The sequence below is a fragment of the Falco rusticolus genome, chromosome 10 (genome assembly GCF_015220075.1).
Source record: "Falco rusticolus isolate bFalRus1 chromosome 10, bFalRus1.pri, whole genome shotgun sequence".
Lineage (NCBI taxonomy): Eukaryota > Metazoa > Chordata > Aves > Falconiformes > Falconidae > Falco > Falco rusticolus.
The window spans coordinates 3,997,172-4,016,936 of record NC_051196.1 but is presented as its reverse complement, the minus strand read 5'-3'; the positions used below and the strand labels follow the sequence as shown (position 1 = coordinate 4,016,936).

General features: G+C 43.6%; 1 protein-coding gene and 1 long non-coding RNA gene across 3 annotated transcripts in view; both read left to right on the top strand.

Annotated features, from left to right (window-relative positions):
* The first annotated feature begins 196 nt into the window (after positions 1 to 196).
* On the top strand, positions 197 to 7,248 carry LOC119155116. Its single transcript, XR_005106612.1, has 2 exons — positions 197 to 339; positions 6,791 to 7,248. It is a non-coding gene; the product is annotated as an uncharacterized LOC119155116 (long non-coding RNA).
* Positions 7,249 to 11,582: 4,334 nt separating this feature from the next.
* Positions 11,583 to 19,765, top strand: part of LRRC56 (leucine rich repeat containing 56) — a 65,413-nt gene continuing 57,230 nt past the window's right edge. Inside the window, exons 1-2 of one of the 2 annotated variants that reach the window (XM_037403279.1) lie at positions 11,583 to 11,903; positions 12,792 to 12,926. In XM_037403279.1, the coding sequence (XP_037259176.1) occupies positions 12,882 to 12,926 (45 nt within the window). In that variant the 5' untranslated portion in view covers positions 11,583 to 11,903; positions 12,792 to 12,881. Of the gene's footprint in view, positions 11,904 to 12,788; positions 12,927 to 19,765 lie in introns of both variants that reach the window. The other variant, XM_037403278.1, reaches the window with a different exon arrangement.

The following is a 19,765-nucleotide window of genomic DNA, read 5'->3' as shown; positions in this document are numbered from 1 at the left end:
ACTGCATGGCTTGAATCCAGGTGTCCCCTAGATGCAGACGCAAGCGTAGCGTGAACCAAAATGCCATGCCTGGCCCTTTGTGCTGAGCCATCCATCAGGTGGGAATGTAAAACTCGCCTGATTGCTTATGCCTGAGTCACCTCCTTTAGCATTTGTTATTGCCTAGCGCGTTAGCATGCTGCCTGCTGGATAATAAATGACTTCATTCGCTGCGGCACTGAGGACACTATTAAAAATTAACCCTGGCAAATGGTCCTGCATATTTTTTTCAGTCAGAGCCAGACAAGGGGGAAGAGGAGGGGAGCGCTGTTGAAATCTGATTTGCAGAAAAGGCAAGTGGTGAGTTTTTGGTAATGGGGATGGGTCAGGCTTCAGTTTAATCACTGCAGTTGTTGGTAATCGATGATCAAAATTCAGAGGGCTTAAGGCACTGGGTAGAGTTAAAAGCAGTGCAGGTAGAGCAGACTCAATAGGCATATTGCAGAGGACATCAAAGAATGGGATAAATGGGGATTGCTATCCTGATGTGTAATTTATGACCTGTTTGCAGAAATAAATGAATTTATCACATGGATGTTGTTACCACGTATAAGGAGAGTGGTCCATAGATTAAAAACTCCTCAGTTTTGGTTCATGTATTGCACCCTTTTCTCACAGTATCACACTTCCAACCATACCCTATCTATAGCAGCAGGCAGAGTATATTTACAGAAATGAAGGGTTTGCATTAAATATCTGAGGAAATAGATCAATTGACAGATCTTGGCTACTTTTGCCTGCAGCATGTACACAGTATCCATCAAATTGTCTTGAGTCAAACCCTCGCAGGCTGAATTTGAAACTCAGGCAAGGAGCCAGGCAGGCTCAGAGAGCAGAGGCCTTTCTGTCTGCATGCACTTCCCACCGTCTGTATGCTGCAGCCCAGAGCAGGGGAGCTGAGCTTTAGGCTCAACAAAAAATACTTCCTTACTCCCTTTGCGTTGCTCCAAAAGAGGGATTTGATCTGAAGCCTGCTGATGCTCATATTAACGATCCCGTTGTTGACACAAAAATCGCACGTTTTTCTGAGATGTCATTCAAGCTGGCTTCGGTACAGCAGCAAGTGGCATGCCCCATCCCAAGCCCACGGTTCCTCAGGGCTGTTCCGGACCCTTGGGTAGTTCCATCCGTAGATGGTTGATACGTGTAGATAGTCTAGGTGGTAATATGAGATGGAATGCCAGGTGCAGTGACTATGCAAGCAGATCTACCCTCTGGCTGGCATGCTTTTTTCCAGAAGTGTATCATAGCTGTTGATTTCACAAGCTGTACTGCAATATGATGGCATCTATCAAAGGGCCAAGCTGAGGTCTGCATGTTTGTACTGAGTCACCTGCCCAACTCCATGTGGCAGAGGTATTTTAAAATGTCAGGCTTAAGCAGATATTATGCTGCAGCAGGGAAGATGATATAAAGTTCCTGTATAAACAGTGTTATGAATTTGCTGGATGAAAGGTACTCAGCTGTTGCTATGTCCAAGCTGGAGACATTTCCTGCTCTAAGATCTATCCTTACCATTTCAGGGACCATAAAATATTCCTCAGATTAATTCCTCCTTTTTATTTATTTTCTTTTCTTCTAGCTCTCCATCCAGACACAGCTTTGTCGTTAGCCCTAGTCACTGGCTATCTTGGCCAGCTGTGCGAGTCCCCAAGTGCCAAATCCAAATCCCTTCTCCTCTCTGGTCCTGCCCATGTCATTGATGGGGAATGCGCTTCCAGAACAAGCAGCTCTGGCTCCCATGGATCTGGGACTTGGCCACGCACTGTGCCACACAGCAGGAAGGCTTCCAGACTTATCAGCAGGGTAGGGTGGTCCCAGGGACCTCTGTTTCTCAACAGCTAAGGTGTTTGCCTAACATGTTGGTTAAAGAACAGGCATACCAGAAAGTTGTGCTTGCAAGTACCAGATCCTCCCTGAACATATTTCCTAGATAGCTGCTGTATAAATGATGAGGAAGCAATCCAAGCGTGTGATCACAAACAAGAAGGTGTGCGGTTTGGTACAGGACCTGCCCTTGCTGGGGTGTTCGCTCTGTGACAAACAGGCTTTTTCACTCTGTGGTAAGATCCTGCACTCATTGCATGCAGCAGGTAACAGTTTGACGGATCTCTTCCTGCAGCCCAGCATGCTGCTGGAACAAGGATTTTATTTTAATGATAACTGACCAGGAGTTATCACAACGGTTATCAGTCAACACAACAACATTTTATAAATACAGTCTTTGTGGAGGTAGTAGTTTTGGAAATCCCAATAGCTTAAAGTTAGTTTGGCACCTCTTTGTAGGATAGGTGGTGGGTGTGATCTGAAATCACTTCCTTTAACTCCAACAAGTTTGGGATCACATCCACGGTTTGGTTATTTATTTATTTATTCCCCTCCCAGTCTTTATATGTCACTCTCTGGGTTGCCAAGGGCTGGACATGTAAGGCAAGTATCTCAAAGGAGAAAGAAGTGTCTGGTGCCACCAGCTGTAGGCACACATCCAGCGGCTTGGTTCTCTAGGAAAGGAATTTGTGGACTGCACCTGGAAAATCTGTCTTCCACAAACCAGGAGCTAGCCAGTAAACACTGAATGCATAGCTGAGCACTGGACACTTGTGTTTCTACTGACTTCTAAGCAGAATGAGAAGGAAATGTATTTTTTGCACTAGTTTAACTTGTACCCTGATCTGCCACTGCAGGGAGTAATTGACTGATAACTTAGAAATTAGCCAGCTGCCAGTGTTTGCTGCACAAGATTGCTGTGAACGGGCTGTTAATGAATGTCCCTGTGTGAGCAGGTCCACAGCATGGTGTGGGGAGTGACCCGTGTAGGGCAGGACAGGGGAGGAGGCTTGTGTGGGCTCCAAGGAAGACAGGTTCTGGCAGTGGTGATGTGTGGGGAGTTACGGGGGGGACATGCATTTCACCACACTGCTGGGTAGTACTTTAGACATCTCTTTCTACATCGGCCTCCACTAGAAAATAGCAAGAGCCAAGCCCTGCACAGAGTCATGTTAGTGTAATGCTAACGCAATGCATGAACTTCTGCTCATCTCATTATGACAATACTTCCGAAAGAATCAAGTCTCTGCATCCCATCATAATAGAAAAGACCAGGTGCAAATCCAGCACTGTTTTTTCCCCGCTTTGTGTTTTCCAGTAGTTCAGATCCAAACTGAAACAGAGCTTGTCAAAGGTCCGTCTCCTTTGCTAACAATGGTGGGCAAGTCTCTAAATGCAAGGTCTTTGCTCAGACTGAAGGAAATGAATGGAAATGAGTCAGTACTTCAGGAGCATCATGACTCCTACAGATAAAAGTAGTTTGTGGTCACGAGAGGATTCACATTCTGTATTTCTGCCGTCTGCTAAAGGGATTTGCTCAGCCAAACACACACCACTCAGCTCAGGCACTAGGAGTTTCTATTAAACCACAACAAGGGTTTACCCCAGGGTGCCTTCTAAGGTGTCCAAGAATAGAGGATACTGGGATGGAGTGCTTAGCCAGAAGTGCAAGCATGCAGTGATAAAATGCAGGATTTCGTGGCCAGATTGCTGGCCTACAAGCATGGCTGGAGTCCCTTGTAGCAGCCAACATGCCATGTTCACTGCCCTGTGCTGTCACCATCCAGTGGGGCTGCTGACAGATCCAGCCTTGAAAACAAACTGTCAAGCAAAGCATTTGTCGTAGGTGTGAGATTTGTGCAGACTGGGATGTGCTTTATGGTCTTTAATACTCTGAAACACTACCTGAGCATCTGTCTTGGTCTCACTCAGCATGCTAAGTTAGGTAACAGAGCTGAATTTTACTGAAACTTCTAGACAGTGCATAAAAAGTACAAAAGCATACCAATAATCCATCTTCTGTCATCACCAGTCTAACTCAGCTGCTGGAACAACAAAGTATATAGTCCTTTTTTCTAAGCATGCATTATGCAAAATCAGAGCCAGGGCTATAAGGAGACTATTGGAAATTGGGTCTCTCCAGTCATTTTGAGAGCAGGGAAACATCCTTCCCTCTCTACAAGGACAGGATTCCTTCTAGTAGTCTACAGGAAGTTACACATGACAAATACAGATGAGTCCCAAGGCTTTCCAAAGAGGCTATCCATGGAAAAGGCAACCTGGACCCCTCAAATTCTAGGGGAAATCCCAGTGCAGGATGGTGGGGTGCGGCATCACTTTTCATTCCTGTGTGGTATTTGCTGGACTGGAATCCAGGCTGCGTGTGGCAGAAGCAGATGTGTAGGGTCAAGTGCTCCTCTGACAGAGCAGATACAAAAGTTTTCGCCTTTGCACAGCTCATTCACTGATGCTGAGCCAGAAGCACACGTAAATCACCGAGCAGACCATGGAGCTGAAACACTCCTGGGAGTACCAGCAATGGGCAAGGCACCTGAGGCAGAAGCAGCACGTTGGCTCTTGGCGTGTTGGGACAGAGAGCCGTGTCTTCTAGGCTATGGATGCTGGCTGTAGGATTGCATAGGTGTGCGTGGGGGTACACAGGGTATATGCAGCGTTTGTGTTCCAGCCTGCAGAACTGCCTGATCCCTCATCTACCTGCTGACCCCTCCACCACCGCAGACTGTGCCCCAGCCACCCTATTTCCTCCGCTGTAGGACATGGACTTGTGAAGGACTTTTGCCAGAGCTGTTGTCTATAGCGTGGCTCGCAGTGGTGCTGTTGCCGTGATGGCTGAAAGCCTTGGCGTACATGAGGTGCATTCAGAGTAAGCTTTGAACTGTGCAAAGTGCATGCAAACTAGCGGTGTAAGGGCATGCAAACTGGTGCTTTGCCCTGATTAATTTTTCTAAAAGCCCCAGTTTCTCCACTGCTTCACGCCATATATTGTCACTTACACTGATGGGAAATTAGTATAATCGACACCTTTCTGATTTGGTAACATTTTGTGGTGGCTTTGCATTGGCATAAAAAGCAAGTACACATTGCAAAGCTGCTGAAGACAGCTAGATGAATTTCACAGCTAATGCCTGCTTGGCAAAACAGACCTAAAAGCACAGTGCAGCCACAAGTTTCTTTACACTACAAAGAACAAGTGATGTTGCTGAAAAACTATGGTGAAACAGTCATTGACCTTAACTCCTTTGCAACATCAATTCATTTTTCTCTTAGTTTAATGTTGAAAAAAAAGTTGTAACTCAATCACTGACCATGGAATACATCCCAGAAGAAATGCAAGGACCACCAACAATGTGGACCAGGTGTGAATTACAAATAGCATCAGCAAGAGGCCTTCTGTGTCCCAGGGTCATTCATCCCATAGCCAATGCTATTCCTTTTATATTTTTCTTTTCAGCTTGCCATTTTTAAGCCTTTTCAGCAAGACCTTCTCTTGCTGCGGGTTTCTACCACACCAAGCACTGTGATGCCCCTAAACTGAATGAAACCCCTATAATGGTACTACAGTTGTAACAAGATTGGGTTTTGTTCCTACCAGTTCGTTAGCCAAAGTGACCGTCTGGCAGCTGTAGGGCAGCTTTCGGCTTGTCCCGTACAGTGGGGCAGGATGCTATACCCTGGAAGAGCAGATGCGTGCAGATAGTGTCCTTGAGCTTTCCAAACCCAGGAAATAGTTTGACCCAAAAGAAACTGAGAAAGGTAGGTGGCATTGGAGACAGACACAAAACAATAATCTCTTATTTTATAGAGTCATCTCAAGTTACCATTGATTCATCTTGAGTCAGGAATGATATAAACAAGCGAGTGCAAGCATGCTTCAGGCTCTCAATATTTTCCATATAAGAAAGCTTTTGCTTCCTTTTACCTATAAAATTGGGAAGGGAGAGAAAACTTACATTTGTTTATTTATTTGTTTGTTTATTCATTTATTTACAACTCTTCAATAAAATGAAGGCAGAATTAGGAGATAATGCTTTCTGGAATTAGGAAATCCTGGCTCGGTAGCTCAAATATTAACGCAGTGCCTCATCTCACCTTTGCTACCTCCTGTCTTTCATCCTGATCAATCATCTTGACTGCACTGTAATGCAGCTGCTCTGGGCAGAATCTCTTGTCACGAACCAAACCCTGCTTTTCTGAAGCAATGGTACAAAGGAAGGAGAGAGGCCTCTGGTGTGGCATCTGCACTGGGAATTGCTTGAAAGCAAATGGGATTCCACGAGAGTTCTCCCCTCCCACCAGAGCTGAATCAGGCCTTAAGCTAATGAGATATCCCAACACAACTGAAACCTGCCTTAAGCTTACCTTTTCTCTAAGAGACCCTTCACCGTGAGAAATTGCCATTTGCTGGTTTTATTGCTTTATATTACCCCAAAAACGTACCCTGAAACTCTAGCAAGCCAACGAGGGGGTTCATTTTCCTTGAGCAGGCATGCAGCAGTGAGAGGACTCGCTCTGTCCCTCAGGACCGAGCTCAGGACCTCTGGAGTGCATGGTCACCTTCAGGCACCACGCAAGGTTTCTGTACAACTTCAGTGAGATCAGTCGTTTGGTTTATTTTTTCATAGAAGCAAGGACAAAGAAAAACCGCGATCACCCGTCTTTCAGTGTGAGTTAAAATACTCTATAAAAACATCTAGTGGAAGTTTTTCTAGGTCTAGTTCAGCTTGCAAAGATACAGCTTTGTCCCAAATGCCGTATGTTGTCTGATGAAGCTTTCCTTTCATATTGCAGTTTATGAATTCACATAAGCCTGTGAAAAGGAGCAAAAACAAATGCCTGGATTCAATGAGTCAGAGAAGACATTTTTTTAATTGGTTCCTCTCATTGCCCTTTCTTTTCATGCCAGGTGCAGTGACAGCAAAATAAACTCAATTCACAGACTCCTGTCATCCTCCGGATCTGTGGATCGGTTCTGACTCCCTCCCAGCCTCATTCATTGCTTCTGAGGATGAAGTCCTGAACATCTGCTGTGGTCGAAACTATTCTTACATCATCTTCTGAATGCAGTGACTTCAAGCCCATGAAACCATGATGTTAATGCCATAGTCAAGGCTTCAGCCAAAGCTCTTTCTGCAGACCTGGGCTGACTTTTTTGAAAATGCCATGGCAGTTGCTAGTTCTTCACCAACAGAGGAATTACCAGAGTCGTGTAGCATTAGGTTTATCATGCAATACAAGAAAATGGGAGAGTTTTCCAGCAGAGCAGCAGTCTGCTTGGGGGTGGCAGTACCATAGTATGAATTCCTTACTGAATCTCAGATGAATTTTGATTTTTGTCTTGTTGTATAAAATGGGGAAGAATATCCTTGCTCTGTGTTATCTACTTAGAATAATAAGCTGCTGGAGGCAAATGTTTTACCATGCGTGGTATTAATTTGGTAGTGTTAGCTGTATTGACACCTTTCTGTGCAAAGATTAATAACAGTTAAAAATCAAACCCAAATGGGGCAAGCCTGAAGATTATCTAGGTGTGGACTCACAGCTGAAGTAATTACTGTTCTTCTGCTTTCGATAAGAGATGTATAACACTGTGGTAGTGATAGCATGGCTAATGAAAACTGCACAGAAATGGAAGTTATCCAGGGAGAACGCAAAATTTCAGGAGTTTAATACACTCAGGGACTGAGTAATTTCTGCCTTGCTGTACTGAAAGGACATCTTAAACAAAATTGTCACATTTGGGATGATGCTACAGAAATAGATGACTGCTGTTGCACACTAGTTCTGAAGAAGCCAAGAGGCAAAAGAGGGGAGATGTAGGCTAATGCACACCCATCAGTCTGACCCCCAACAGTATGTAGTATTTTAGAACAAATTTTGACTACAAACATCATTAAAGATATGGGAAAATGCGGCGGGAGCTTACCAAAGGTAGGTTATACCAACCTCTGGTAAGAGGGACTGATCTAGATGAAAAAAATACTACTATTTGGGACTTTAGGACAACCTTCATTACCGTGTCCTAAAGGAAATGGATAGTTCTGCTGGAAAAGGGATTCTCACACAACAGAGAGGTGATACAGGGCTGCTAATGGGGACAAGAGATCATGCTGCAAGGGGAAATACCAGGCTGAAAGACAGCTTGAAGTGAAGGCTTTTCTGGAAAATACTCGTTTTAATTTCTGTTAGTGCCATTTGGAAAAGCCTGAAGCATGCTGATGACATTTGCTAATGATTAAGGTGTATCATCGGAGGAAGATGGTAAGAAGGGGGTGGGGCGGTAGGAATAGAATAAAATGTAGTGGTACAGGAGTGCAGGGCCACGTAGTTACAAAACCTTTTACTACAGTGGGGACTTCCATTCCACTTGCCTTTCCAACCAGGGAGGACAAAGAAAGAGAGGACCAATTTGTATGGCCTTGATAATGTGACTCTAGGATATACCAGCCATTCACAGTACAGAAAGGAGAGTATTTATTCCACTGCACGACACATCTGGAGTAAATTATACTGTTCTGGTCACCCATCTTCAAGAAAGGAAAAATGGAAAAGAAAAAACATGATGATAAAAAGAATTGCGAGCCTGTCTTTGATGACAGGAGATTTTGAGCTTGGCTTGTATGACTTAGCAAAATAAATGTCAAGAGGAGATGACAGCGAGCCCTATAAATACATCAGGAATGCAAACATCATAGGGGAAGTGTTATTTTAAGCTGAAAAATAATTTGGCGAAAGAACAAGTAGGTATAACTTGGCAATAAATAATTTTAGCCCATAAATTAGGAGGTCTGTAATCTTCAGAGTGAGGCTTTGGTCCGATCTTTCAGGAGGAGGAGGAAGAGGGTGACAGTTATCTAAATGACTCTGGTGTGGTGGCCTGCAATAGCAGAAATCTGGTTCCTCTGGCTAGAAAGCCCCTGTGGTTTTAGGTTCCAGTACAATGGAATTCCTACATGTTAATACTGTGGCAAATGTTAATATTAAATATGAATAAAGTGTCAACAGCAATTAGCTGTTAATCAGTAATATTAATTAATGACTGGGATGATTGGATGTTGCTTGTGACTGGATGAAAACCAGGAGGACAGACAAATCTCTGTAAGGTAAGAGCCCGAAGGAGAAGCGTGTCCGTCTAGGCTCGGTTTTCAGAGAAAGTTTCACCTGATTCTTGTTCATTTGGGTAGCACCAATACAATTAATCCAGACTAACCTGTTTCATGGAGTTCCTATGATGGTGAGATCAGAATCAGGCCCAACATCTCCAAACAGGTTCAGGGTGTTGTAATTGTGACTATTAAGGTTTAAAAATTTTAAACATTTCTTGGCAAAAACCAAAACGTAACTCTTCTCTCCTACAAAGCTTCATGAATGCACAACATCACGATTCCTGGATAGAGATCACATCATCTCCACAGTTATTACTTTACAGGTTTCTCACTGACCTCAGCTCAGCTCTGGGAATGGTGCCAGCACAATTACAGTAACTCTGAATAGGGCAGACATAAAGCTCCTGTATCTACCCTGAAATTGTGCCAGATTTTTCTCTTGCTTAATGATGGAAAGATGCATTTCTTCTTTGATTGGTTTCAAATAGTTCAGGCTGGGCTGGCTGTAACAAGATTATTTCCAGCAAAAGAAGGAAAAGAAGTAAACTACCCTGCAGGTATGTGCATACGCAGTGCGCTTATTCCATAGATAACCTTGGGGAAGGTTGTTCCAAGGAGAGTTGTGGGGGAAACTGAGTCAAGGTGACTTCAGCTAGTTACCTGGAAGGTAAATGGCAGAGCTGGGAATAAAATTCAAGGGGCAGGTGCTTGATTCAGTGTTGTTTTCACTGAACCACGCTACCTTCCTGGAGCACGTCAAGGCCCATTGCCTTCCTTCCCGTGAAGCTGGGCAGCTGGACTGCAATGACACCAGGTGGAGATGAGTGCACTCATCACCTTGGAAAATCAGGCCCCTGGTGATTTTCTCTGATGTTAATTGACTGTCAGACCCTGCAAGAGGGGAGTCAACACATTTCCTGAACTGTGCTCTAAGAGAGTGTTTTCCAAACCCGAGGGTAAATTTAATGTTGTTGCAGAGGAAACGGTGATGGGACTCAGCAGCAGCTGCTGCTCTCCAGCATCCTCCCAAAGGTACGGCGCATTGGAGCAGGGAGCAGGGAGCGCCTGCAAGCAGTGTATGCAAACCCCAACCCCTTCTACTTGGCAGGCAGGACTCTGCCTTCCCTCCAGACCTCCTGCCTTCCTCCCCCAAGAAAAAGAGTCCCGAGGGCTGCTCCCAGGAAAATGCTGGGTACCATCCTGAAAGGTAAATCCCTGAAAAACCAGGCTTTTTGCGTGGGACCACTGAAGGTGCAATCACGTTTTCCTAGGTGCTGGATTTATGAATCTATTCTAAAGTGTGGAAATGGGGATTCTTCTCAAGTGAGAGTGAGAACGGTAAGAGCAATGTTCTGAATAAATACATTGTGATGAGTCTAAAAGATCAGGTAATGTGTGTGTTCAAAGAGGCAAATTTAATTTATGGACAGATGAGTCTGGGTGATTGGATTACCTGATTTAATGAATTACTGCCTCTCAGTGGAGCTGTGAAAACTGACTGCATTGTGCTTTCCTCCTTTGCTTTTTAAAATAAATCATATTAAGGGAAAGCAAACAGGTTTCATTTAGAGAGTGGAAGGGCTGTTAACGTGGTCAGTTAAGATGGCTCTGCAGATGCACGGTAACTCGCTAAACTCTGGAAGTTAATCCCATACACTAACGTGGCTGTGCCCTGCATGTGCCCTGGGCACTGATGGCACTTGTTTTCTGATGTTCCATAATTACACACACACACACACACCAATTAGTAATTTATTCATATTGGGGCTGACTAGTGAGACAGGAACACAACAGTGCCATGGCTATCTCTGACAGGGGATGTTGAACGGTGAAAGAACAGCGCATTGCTGCTCACCAGGCTGCACCTCAGTTACACCTTTGCACCGATGGAGATGTTTCATCGCATCACCAACAAAAGTTGACCCACATCCGTTGGATCCAGGTTATGACAAACTTAATTCTGCCACATCTAATCTTTTGACCGCTCTGGTCAGGAAATTTGGTCTCTTAGTCTGTTTGGGTTTTTCTTTTTTTAAATGCAAAATGATTTGGGGAAACCAGCCTTGTTCCGTATCACCAGTTGTATTTTTTGGTCCCCACCACTGGAGCTGATGGAGCGGCTGCTCCCCACACCCGGCTGCCCGCAGGCACAGGGTGTCACCTTCGTGCGTGGCGTTGGTGCCCCCTCGGCCTGCAGCGAACATTCTTCACGTGCTGCTGGGAACAGAGGTGCCCCCACCTCCCTCCTACCACACCCCAGCACCTTCAGCCATGTGGTCCCCTGCGACCCACGCCCCGCAGGGGTCCTGCTGCCTCTCCTGCCCCATCCCTAGTGCTGTGCCCACCTCTGCCCTCCCCCGCTCTGCTCCAGCGTTTCCCCTCCTCCCCCCACAAGCACCCCCCTCTGCTCCCTCCCGCCGGGATCCCCTCCTGCCTCGGCAGACGCCCCGCCCTCCATTCGCCCCAGGCAGCGGGGCGCCGCACTGAGCTGTGGGGGCCGCGGGGGCGTGGCCTCGGGCCGCGGGGGCGTGGCCTCGGGGGCCTGGTCAGGTGCTGAGGCCTCGAGCGGCGGCGGTTGCTGGGCGACCGGCGGTGGCCGCGCAGCCCCGGCCCCAGGCCCAGCCCCAGCCCTCTGGCCGGGCCCCGCTTCTCGTCCGCGGGCGAGAGGGGAGGGCGGGGGAGGGGGTCCGGGGGTGGCTCGGTGCGTGCGGCGGGCCGGAGGGGTGGTTTCCCCTGCCCCATCCCGTGTTTCCACACGCCTGCTTAAGGGCCCCTAAGAAAGGCCTCCGCGGCACATCCTGCCTGCCCGGTGCCGCTCAGGCCCTGAAGGCCCCCAGACTCATACCACTGCCCTGCGCGGAGGTGGGAAGTGCCTGAAGGCCCCTGTTTGTGTCGGTGTTGACAGTGCATCTGGTAGGTTTAACAGCGTGTTTGGGTTATGCTTTGGTAGAGCTCTGACTGCGTGTTCCTGGGCGCTTGCAAGCTGTGGGAGCAGCCCAAGGTGTTCCACCGGGGCGTGTGGCTCTGCTGTGGTGGCCCCTCAGCTGCTGCGGTGACAGGAGTGACTTGCTGAGGCCAGGCTGGGGGGCCCCGGTGGCCTTGGCTTCCCAGGGGAAGGGCTCGGCTACATTCCCCATCCTGCTTCCAGCCCCTCTGTGGTCTGGGGGTGAACCCACTACCAGCTGGAGGCTCGTGGTACTCGCCCATAGTTTTTAGCAGACAGTAATTAGCTAATTGGTTATCTTAGGCTCTCCCTTTGTCTGTGAGGCCTGTGCTCTCCTGGCTCTGCACCCATCTTTTACAGTCATTGTTTCCTGACATAAACGTCCCTGCTTACCTGTTATTTTCTATTCTGACTGCTTTCGCGAGGCAAAATTTTCTGATGAGTAATCCAGTAAAAGTGTATTAAATGTTGACTTCAGCCTTTTACCCCGTGCTAGCCTGGGGGAGGGGTTTTCTCTAACAGGTTCAGCCAAGGAAATGACTGTTCTTTGAGTAAATAATTGTTTTTTAAATAACTATTTTTTTTTTTACAAATATGTAGATTCTTCTGTATCAAATCCTTCACCTTCTCATGATCCTCTTGGGAAACTGTTTTCAGTTACACTTTCATTAAGCTCTTCAAGGCTGTACCACCTTGTGTCCTGTTACACTTTAAAGACCAATTGAATGTGGACTTCTGCTGCTACAGTGGATAAAGTACTCTTTCATTATCAATTGCGGAATGCTCAGAGTCTGCGTTTGTTTGGGGCTTGGTTTGATTTCTCTTGAAGATTGTGTTCTTAACTGTTGTTTTAGCAGGATACGGAGCAGTCATAAGGAATTGCACTATGAGCAACTAAACAGAGATGAACGCTGTGATTAGTAAATGAAAATCCCTGTAGCAGAGGAATGGGAAACGAAAGACACAGAACAGTAGTGGCATTGGAAGAAAAGGTAAAATAATTTCAAATGTACAAATGACTGAAAATGTTCAGAACTTCTTTTTTTCTTCTCCAATTTGATTTTATTTCTCTGCTTTGTGTTATTTTTGAATTTACCTAGAAGAACTTGGTTTTAAATTTAAGTGTTTGGGCATGTCAGATCTCAGAGTTGCTGTAATTAACAGGTTTTGGGGGTGGTGATGTGCTAGGATTTTATTTGCTGGTCTTTGAGTTCTCTCTCTTGGCATTAACATTGAGAATTACTATGCTCCTGTAGATCTGACCTCTCAAGAGATTGATGTGTGGGTACATCTACCTATGGACAGTTTAATTTGTTAGTTTAATCATATGCTGCTGTCAGTGGAAGAGATATAAAAGCAGGATTTGGATTCAATGTGAGACCAGATGTGAGTTTAGCACTGGGCTGGAGTGATATTATTATTTATGAGGATGCATGTGCTCATCTAGCTGAAGCTCCTTAGGGGATGTAGTTAAAAAAAACACATATATTCTCTAAGTTTGAAGTAGTATAAAATTTGATGCTTGCACAATAGTAACATTTTGTAATAGACCATAAATCTGGGATTGCTACATTTGTCAGTAATGGGAGTGGCTTAATATTTATTCAGGAGGAATTATGAAGAGGTTATTTTTTAAATCGGAAAATTTATGAACTTTTCACAGAAATTATTTTAGGTATGTCTGTATAATTTTAATTTGCTAGGAAAATGCTTCGTGTTTTTATACCTTCTGTAGATTCCTGTATTGGCTTGGAAGACAGTTGGGAATAAAACCTTTTTTATATCAGTAAGGCCACAAGTACTTGTAATACAAATCAGAAGACCAGCTTTGCCATGGCAGATGTAATCAAGGCTAATGTAACTGTGTTAAAAAGAAAAGATTGTGGACCCTGGCCAGTTCAAAGAAGCATTATCTAATATTTAAAAAAATAAGATTTCAGAAAGTATTCATTCCTGTGATTATAGCATCTGACATCAGGAAGCAATATTTTAAGTATCCCGTAACGTTGGCTGTTTCTTTTATATTTTTTGCATCTTGAGTTAATTTTTTAGAGTTCTAATACTACCTCTCGGTTTCTCTCGGTTGGTTGGGTTTTATGTTTTGTTTTGTGGGGTTTTTTTTTGTTACTGCTAGCACAGGTAGTGTTTGGGTATGTTTTTGTTTTATTTCAATAGAGTATCCACCCAAGTTCAAAGTGATGGGGGGGTGGGGGTGCGGGGAAGTGAAATGTATATAAAATGACGGACTTTAAGTAAATTGTGGCTACTTGGGCTACTATAGCATTAATCTACTGCAATAGTTCTCTGAAAATATCATCTTGCAGCTAGTGAAAAGAGACAGTGTTAAAACCTGTTAAAAGAGGAACTGAAAACAGATTAAATTCATGTACCGGCTCTGTGGCCGTATCTTGAATTTTATGTGCAGTTCTGATCATCCTGGATGGTAAATGGCAGAACTTCAGATCGTTCCTGTGAAATATGACAAAGACGAGAAATAGAAAACGGACAAAATAAATGAGACTTTTCAGCTAGAAGAGATGAAAAAGGAGATGATTGAAAAGAAAGCTATAGATTAATGAATGGCATGGACATATGGATGAGTCTTCCATAATTCTAAGTGCTTTTGACCTCATTTATAACTTTAGCCTCCACAACAACCTATGTTTGTGTCTTCCACAATTTAAACAAATACGATGCGAAAATACACTTTCTCATCTTTAAAAACTGCTTCCTGATAAAATTCCTGGGGCTTCTTTTGTTGTTGGATGACTATTTGTCATGTCACGACACCTGACAAATAATTACTTCCCTATACATCTCCCCAGCTGTTGAACGCAACGCACCTTTTGGCTCGGGAAGTTACTAAGCAGCTGACTGCCGGAAATTAAAACAGTATGTAGGGAAGGATCGCTTTGGACTACCTCTGCTTCTGGTACTGTTTCTTAAGCATCTGTTTCTGACTACAGTAGATAGCTGGGCATCTGTCTTGACCCAGCAGGACAGTTTTAGTGCAACCTCATTAGCAGACTAAATTGATTTTGCAAAGTCCTTTTCACTGTCAGTTTTCTGCCCTTGCTAAAATTTTGGGAGTGTGTGTTACTAAATAAGCTCCCGTGCCATCTTCCACTGTTCAGTATTTTCCTGTGAGTTCAGCTAGAAGTCATCTCTTACTATTCAATGTATCCCATGTGAGCAACACATTGGAAATCGGAAACATCCCAGCCTTGAAAATGCCTCTTCAAATGGTTTTGCGGGCCATGGAATCTCTTGCTTCAATCAGCTTAATTACCTAATAAAACGACTGAAAATTGTTTAGGGACAACAGAGCACTTTGAAATTCAGGAATGCCATATATGATGCATTTTCAGCCTGCACAGAAGTCTGGATTTCAAAGGGCTCATAACTGCAATGCATCAGTAGCTGGAAAAAAAAAAAGACTGTTTTTATTGTCCTTTTCTTAGCTGGAATCTGGAAATGCTTCTATATGGTGGATACTACAAAATGCTTTGAAGACTAAAAATGTGGAATTTTTCTTCTCTGCAGCTTTGGGCTGTCACTTAGCCCTGAGTCCATGGGCTAGAATAGACTGAATGAGCAGCGCTGTTACAAGCTTGATCTGAGACTGTGCTCACCTGTGCAGGGACACACTGCATCTTTTTGTGCCTCAGAAAACTGAGCTGCGCTGTGCTATTATTGCCCTAATGAATGGAGAGAGCCTGCAAGACCTTTTGGCATGCAGGAGACTTTGGGGAAGATGCTGGAGAGAGACCAGTATACAGGTGACTTATCCAGCTTCTTTATAACGAGGTAGAGGGTGTCAATGATGTGAAAGCACCTTGTCTCAAACCCCAGATAAAAGCGGCAAGGCTATGTTAAAAGCAGTATTTGTGCAGGGTGAGAAAGTTTTATATGCAATGGGAAAGGATAATTAGTGCGACACTAAAGCAAAACTAAGTTTGCAGTGAGAGGGGGAGCTTTTTTTGTATTGTCCCATCTTTGCAACAATTGACACTGCCTTGTATATAATTAAAAGTGGGTGAAACTTGGAGCCCACATGGGACATTAACTTATTATTTGGCTCTCATCACTTACAAAAAGTTTGAGATTAATCTTCTGTTCGGTGTGGCCACCACTGGAGTATGGTATAATCTATGCAAATCAGTTGAAAAATTATTTACTTACAAAAGCTTTATTCAGTAAGAAAGTACCTGTACGCTGATAACAGAATATGTCCAAAGGGGGCACCCAGCAGCAATAACTCAGGGATATTATTGCTTGGGTGATGAATTAGCCCTGAGTCACTCAAATCTTGATGATTTTTTTTTTCTTTTTTTTACTCCCCCTAAAATATAATTTCATCGTGCTGCTGCTTACTTTATAAATATATATAATTTTGCAAGCTATGTGCTGAGACAGTATCATTTATTGTTCCAGATGTTCAATATATATCATAAGTGGAGAGCTTCCTGAAGGTAACTTTTCTTTTAACACACTCAGACTTGCATACAGAGTGGTTGTAGGATGTGCAGTGCTGGTCTTGGGCACTTGGGCTGCCTTTCTTCAGCCCAGCTTCAGCAGCTCGGAAATAGTATGCTGGGATTTGTATTTTCAAGTCTTCTCAGTCAAATCGGAAGCTTAAGAAACAGCTTGGGCAACTTTCACTTCAGTGTGAGCCTTGACCTATGGGACTTTATGTAACATGGCTTGTGAAGAGCAGAGAGGTGTTCAAGCTGGTTGTAGACCACCTCTTGCAGAGATGTTTTGAGGAAAGAATACACATTTGGGGGAGGCTGGTGGGAATGCTTTTGTTAATACTTAAAATGATACTGGCAGATGCTTTTATCTTGGGTTAGCCAGGTGATGAACTTTGTGCTTGGGTCATCCCTCTACTCAAGCTGCGCAAAGTTGTTCATGTGAACGAGTCTTTTCAAGATTGGGACCTGGAACTATGGTGCTGAGTTAATTTCCTCTTTGAGCTTGGAGAGCATGAATGATGAGTGCCCATGACATGAAGAGGGGTTTGTGTGCCCTAAAACTTGTCTTGTTTTCCTAACTGTTGATCTTAAAAAGATACTGACTGTGCAAAGCCTTGCTTTGTTTATGTCCTTCCTCAGTATGTCCAGTAACAGCATCTGCAATTTAAGTAATTGCTAAATTGGACCTTTTGAATGCAAGGTAGGTAAGTGAATGACCTAGATGATGTTTTAGAAGAAATAGTTTGGGCTATTGTCCTTTGAAGATTAACAGAATATCCAGTAGATATTAAGATAACTTGTGGAGTATTAAATATGAGATCAAATCTTAATTCAGCCTGGCAGGATGCACTCACCTGTACAGTCTGTCTTCTGAAATAACAATAGGATATTGTAGGTAAAGCCAAAAAAGAAGGACATTAAGTTTTTCTTGACAAAAGACTTCATTAAGCTGATGCTGTGATTTAGATTAATATCCGTACCTTGGGAATAGTTGGAAATAATAACATTATATTTGCATACTTTTTATTTTAACAAAACTGAAACTGTAATGTTAGAATTGCCTAAACTAATTATATTCCCCAATTTTCTGGTCCAGTGACATCTACATTTAAGGCAGGATCTGTGTGTGTGATAAGCGCAGATATGCTGGTTCCCGTGTACCTTGGCGTTAGCTATCCATTTCAGGACCCCGACCTAAGGACAAGAGGATTTTAAATAGAGCAGCCTTGTTTCTCACTTATTTCACATCTGGACACTGTTGTATAAAAACCTATGACCTTGAAGTGCCAAATGCAGCTTCCTGATCCCTGGCTACCTTGCTGAAGTTAAAATAGTAAGAGACTTTTACCTCCTCTGCTAACTGAAATGATCATAAGATCATTTGGCAACCTTCTGGCCATGAAGTCGTGGGCACCTTGCAACTCTGTTTTTCCATAACCCCTGTTGTTCACCACTTACCTCTACATCCTAACCCCTGTTTAGCTTTTCTTAGGCTGGTTGTGGGGAGGAGTGGGGACAAACAGCAGCAGAGTCTTTTGAGAAGTTTCCTTGCAGCAGGAAGTTCACCTATATTAAAAAAAAAAAAAAAATTCAGTCTGTAGCATCTTGCAGTGTCACCTAAGGATTGAGATAATCCACACTCATTCATAGTCACTGTCTGTAGACTCGCGTTGCAGGGAGTATCAATAAGTGTTTGTAGCCAGACAGAGAATGCCACTGATCCCCTCCCACCACAGGACTCTAGAAAACAAAAGCGGTTGATTGGACTTCGATTTATTGTTTCTTTGACATGTAATAGCACGTATAATAGAGAGTGATCTGCTTTTTATCCTGCTATGAGGACAACATTTGACAAGCTAACTCCAGAATGATTTAATTTAGAGGCATTTCTAGCACACACGATGATAAATTTCTCATCACCTTACAACATCCTCAGCAGGATCTGGGAAAGTATTATATATCTTGCTTTTTTAGTACATACGATTTGTAGATATATAAAAGAGAAATGGTGGCATTTAAATGCATTGCCCTTTTTTTTTTTTAACTGCCATGTTTTTAAGAATATGAAACACCTTTTATCTCAAGGGTGTTGGCTCAAACCTACTCTGAGTTTGTAGCATGTGTTTTCTTCTCTGGGATCGCTGCTGCTTTGGATGATGGCAGTTTGAACACCACTCTGTGTATGGGGTTAATACAAAAAGTCCATGAAGCACCCAAAAACTTTCCCCGAGGACTGTGTGGGACATAGAACCCGAGGCTTACCTACCATGGTCATGGCAGCTGTAGAGCAGGATTTACACGTAATACCAAAGGACTGTCAGGCACCCTTACAGTCTGTAAAACCATAAATAAGGAAGGTAAACAATGAGGCAAACCAGTGCACTTGCTTTATGTGCAAATGTGGGTGCTTGAACCAAGCCCTCAAACTGGCTGAACAGTTAAACAAAACCATCTTTGTAAGCGCTGGAGTTGTTCAATGTCTTGAAGTCAGTGGATTTTTAATTACAATAAGTGGGATATTGAGATCTTGATATTTCAATGTTCTCATAAAAGCTTTTTTCTTTAGTGGGGCACACAAGTGGAATATTTATGAATGGTCTTTATAGTCTTTACGTGATTCCTTAATGTTAAAGTAGCATTACTGAAGTAGTCACTACCTCCTTCTGCTTAACAAACCCAGAAGATTAAACCAAGATGATTTAGTTATATATAAAGAAGAGCAATTCACATTAATATCAGGTCAGATGGGTTTTTTTTTCAACTTTTTAGAAGTTGCACCTGCTAAAATAGACTGATATGTTACAGGGTGCTTTATATTGCATAAATGTAGCAGGAACTGTTTCAGCCATTAGGGTTGGATTATTGTAACAGTAGTTTTATGATGACATCATAGCAATTTCCAGCTGCCCAAACAGTTATTTTCCAGAAGAGGTTATCTGTAGTGCACTTGCACAAAATTACACTTAAAAGGGCACTCATAGTTCCCTTGGGACTTATAAACCAAACCTTTTGTCAAATCCTTAGCAAACACAGAATTCTTTGTTTTCGTTCTGTGTCAGTGGTAACAGTGTGGGCACTACTATGATTTGTGATTCTAGATTAAACAAATAAAAACTACATTGTGCAGGGCAAGAGAAATGAAAGTCTGCAGTGCAAGCTTCCTGTCATGAAGGGATAGATAGCACAATGATTCTCAGATGTTTTTTTCTAGGCTATTTTTAGGTTGGTGGCATAAAGATAAGGGTATACGAATTGCGGTACCCTACCTGAAATGGCACTCCTCCCTGTCCTGGGGAGCGTTTTGAAGCCATGGGTAGCCACAGAGCACGAGAGGATGCTGGCTGAGAAGCTGGCTT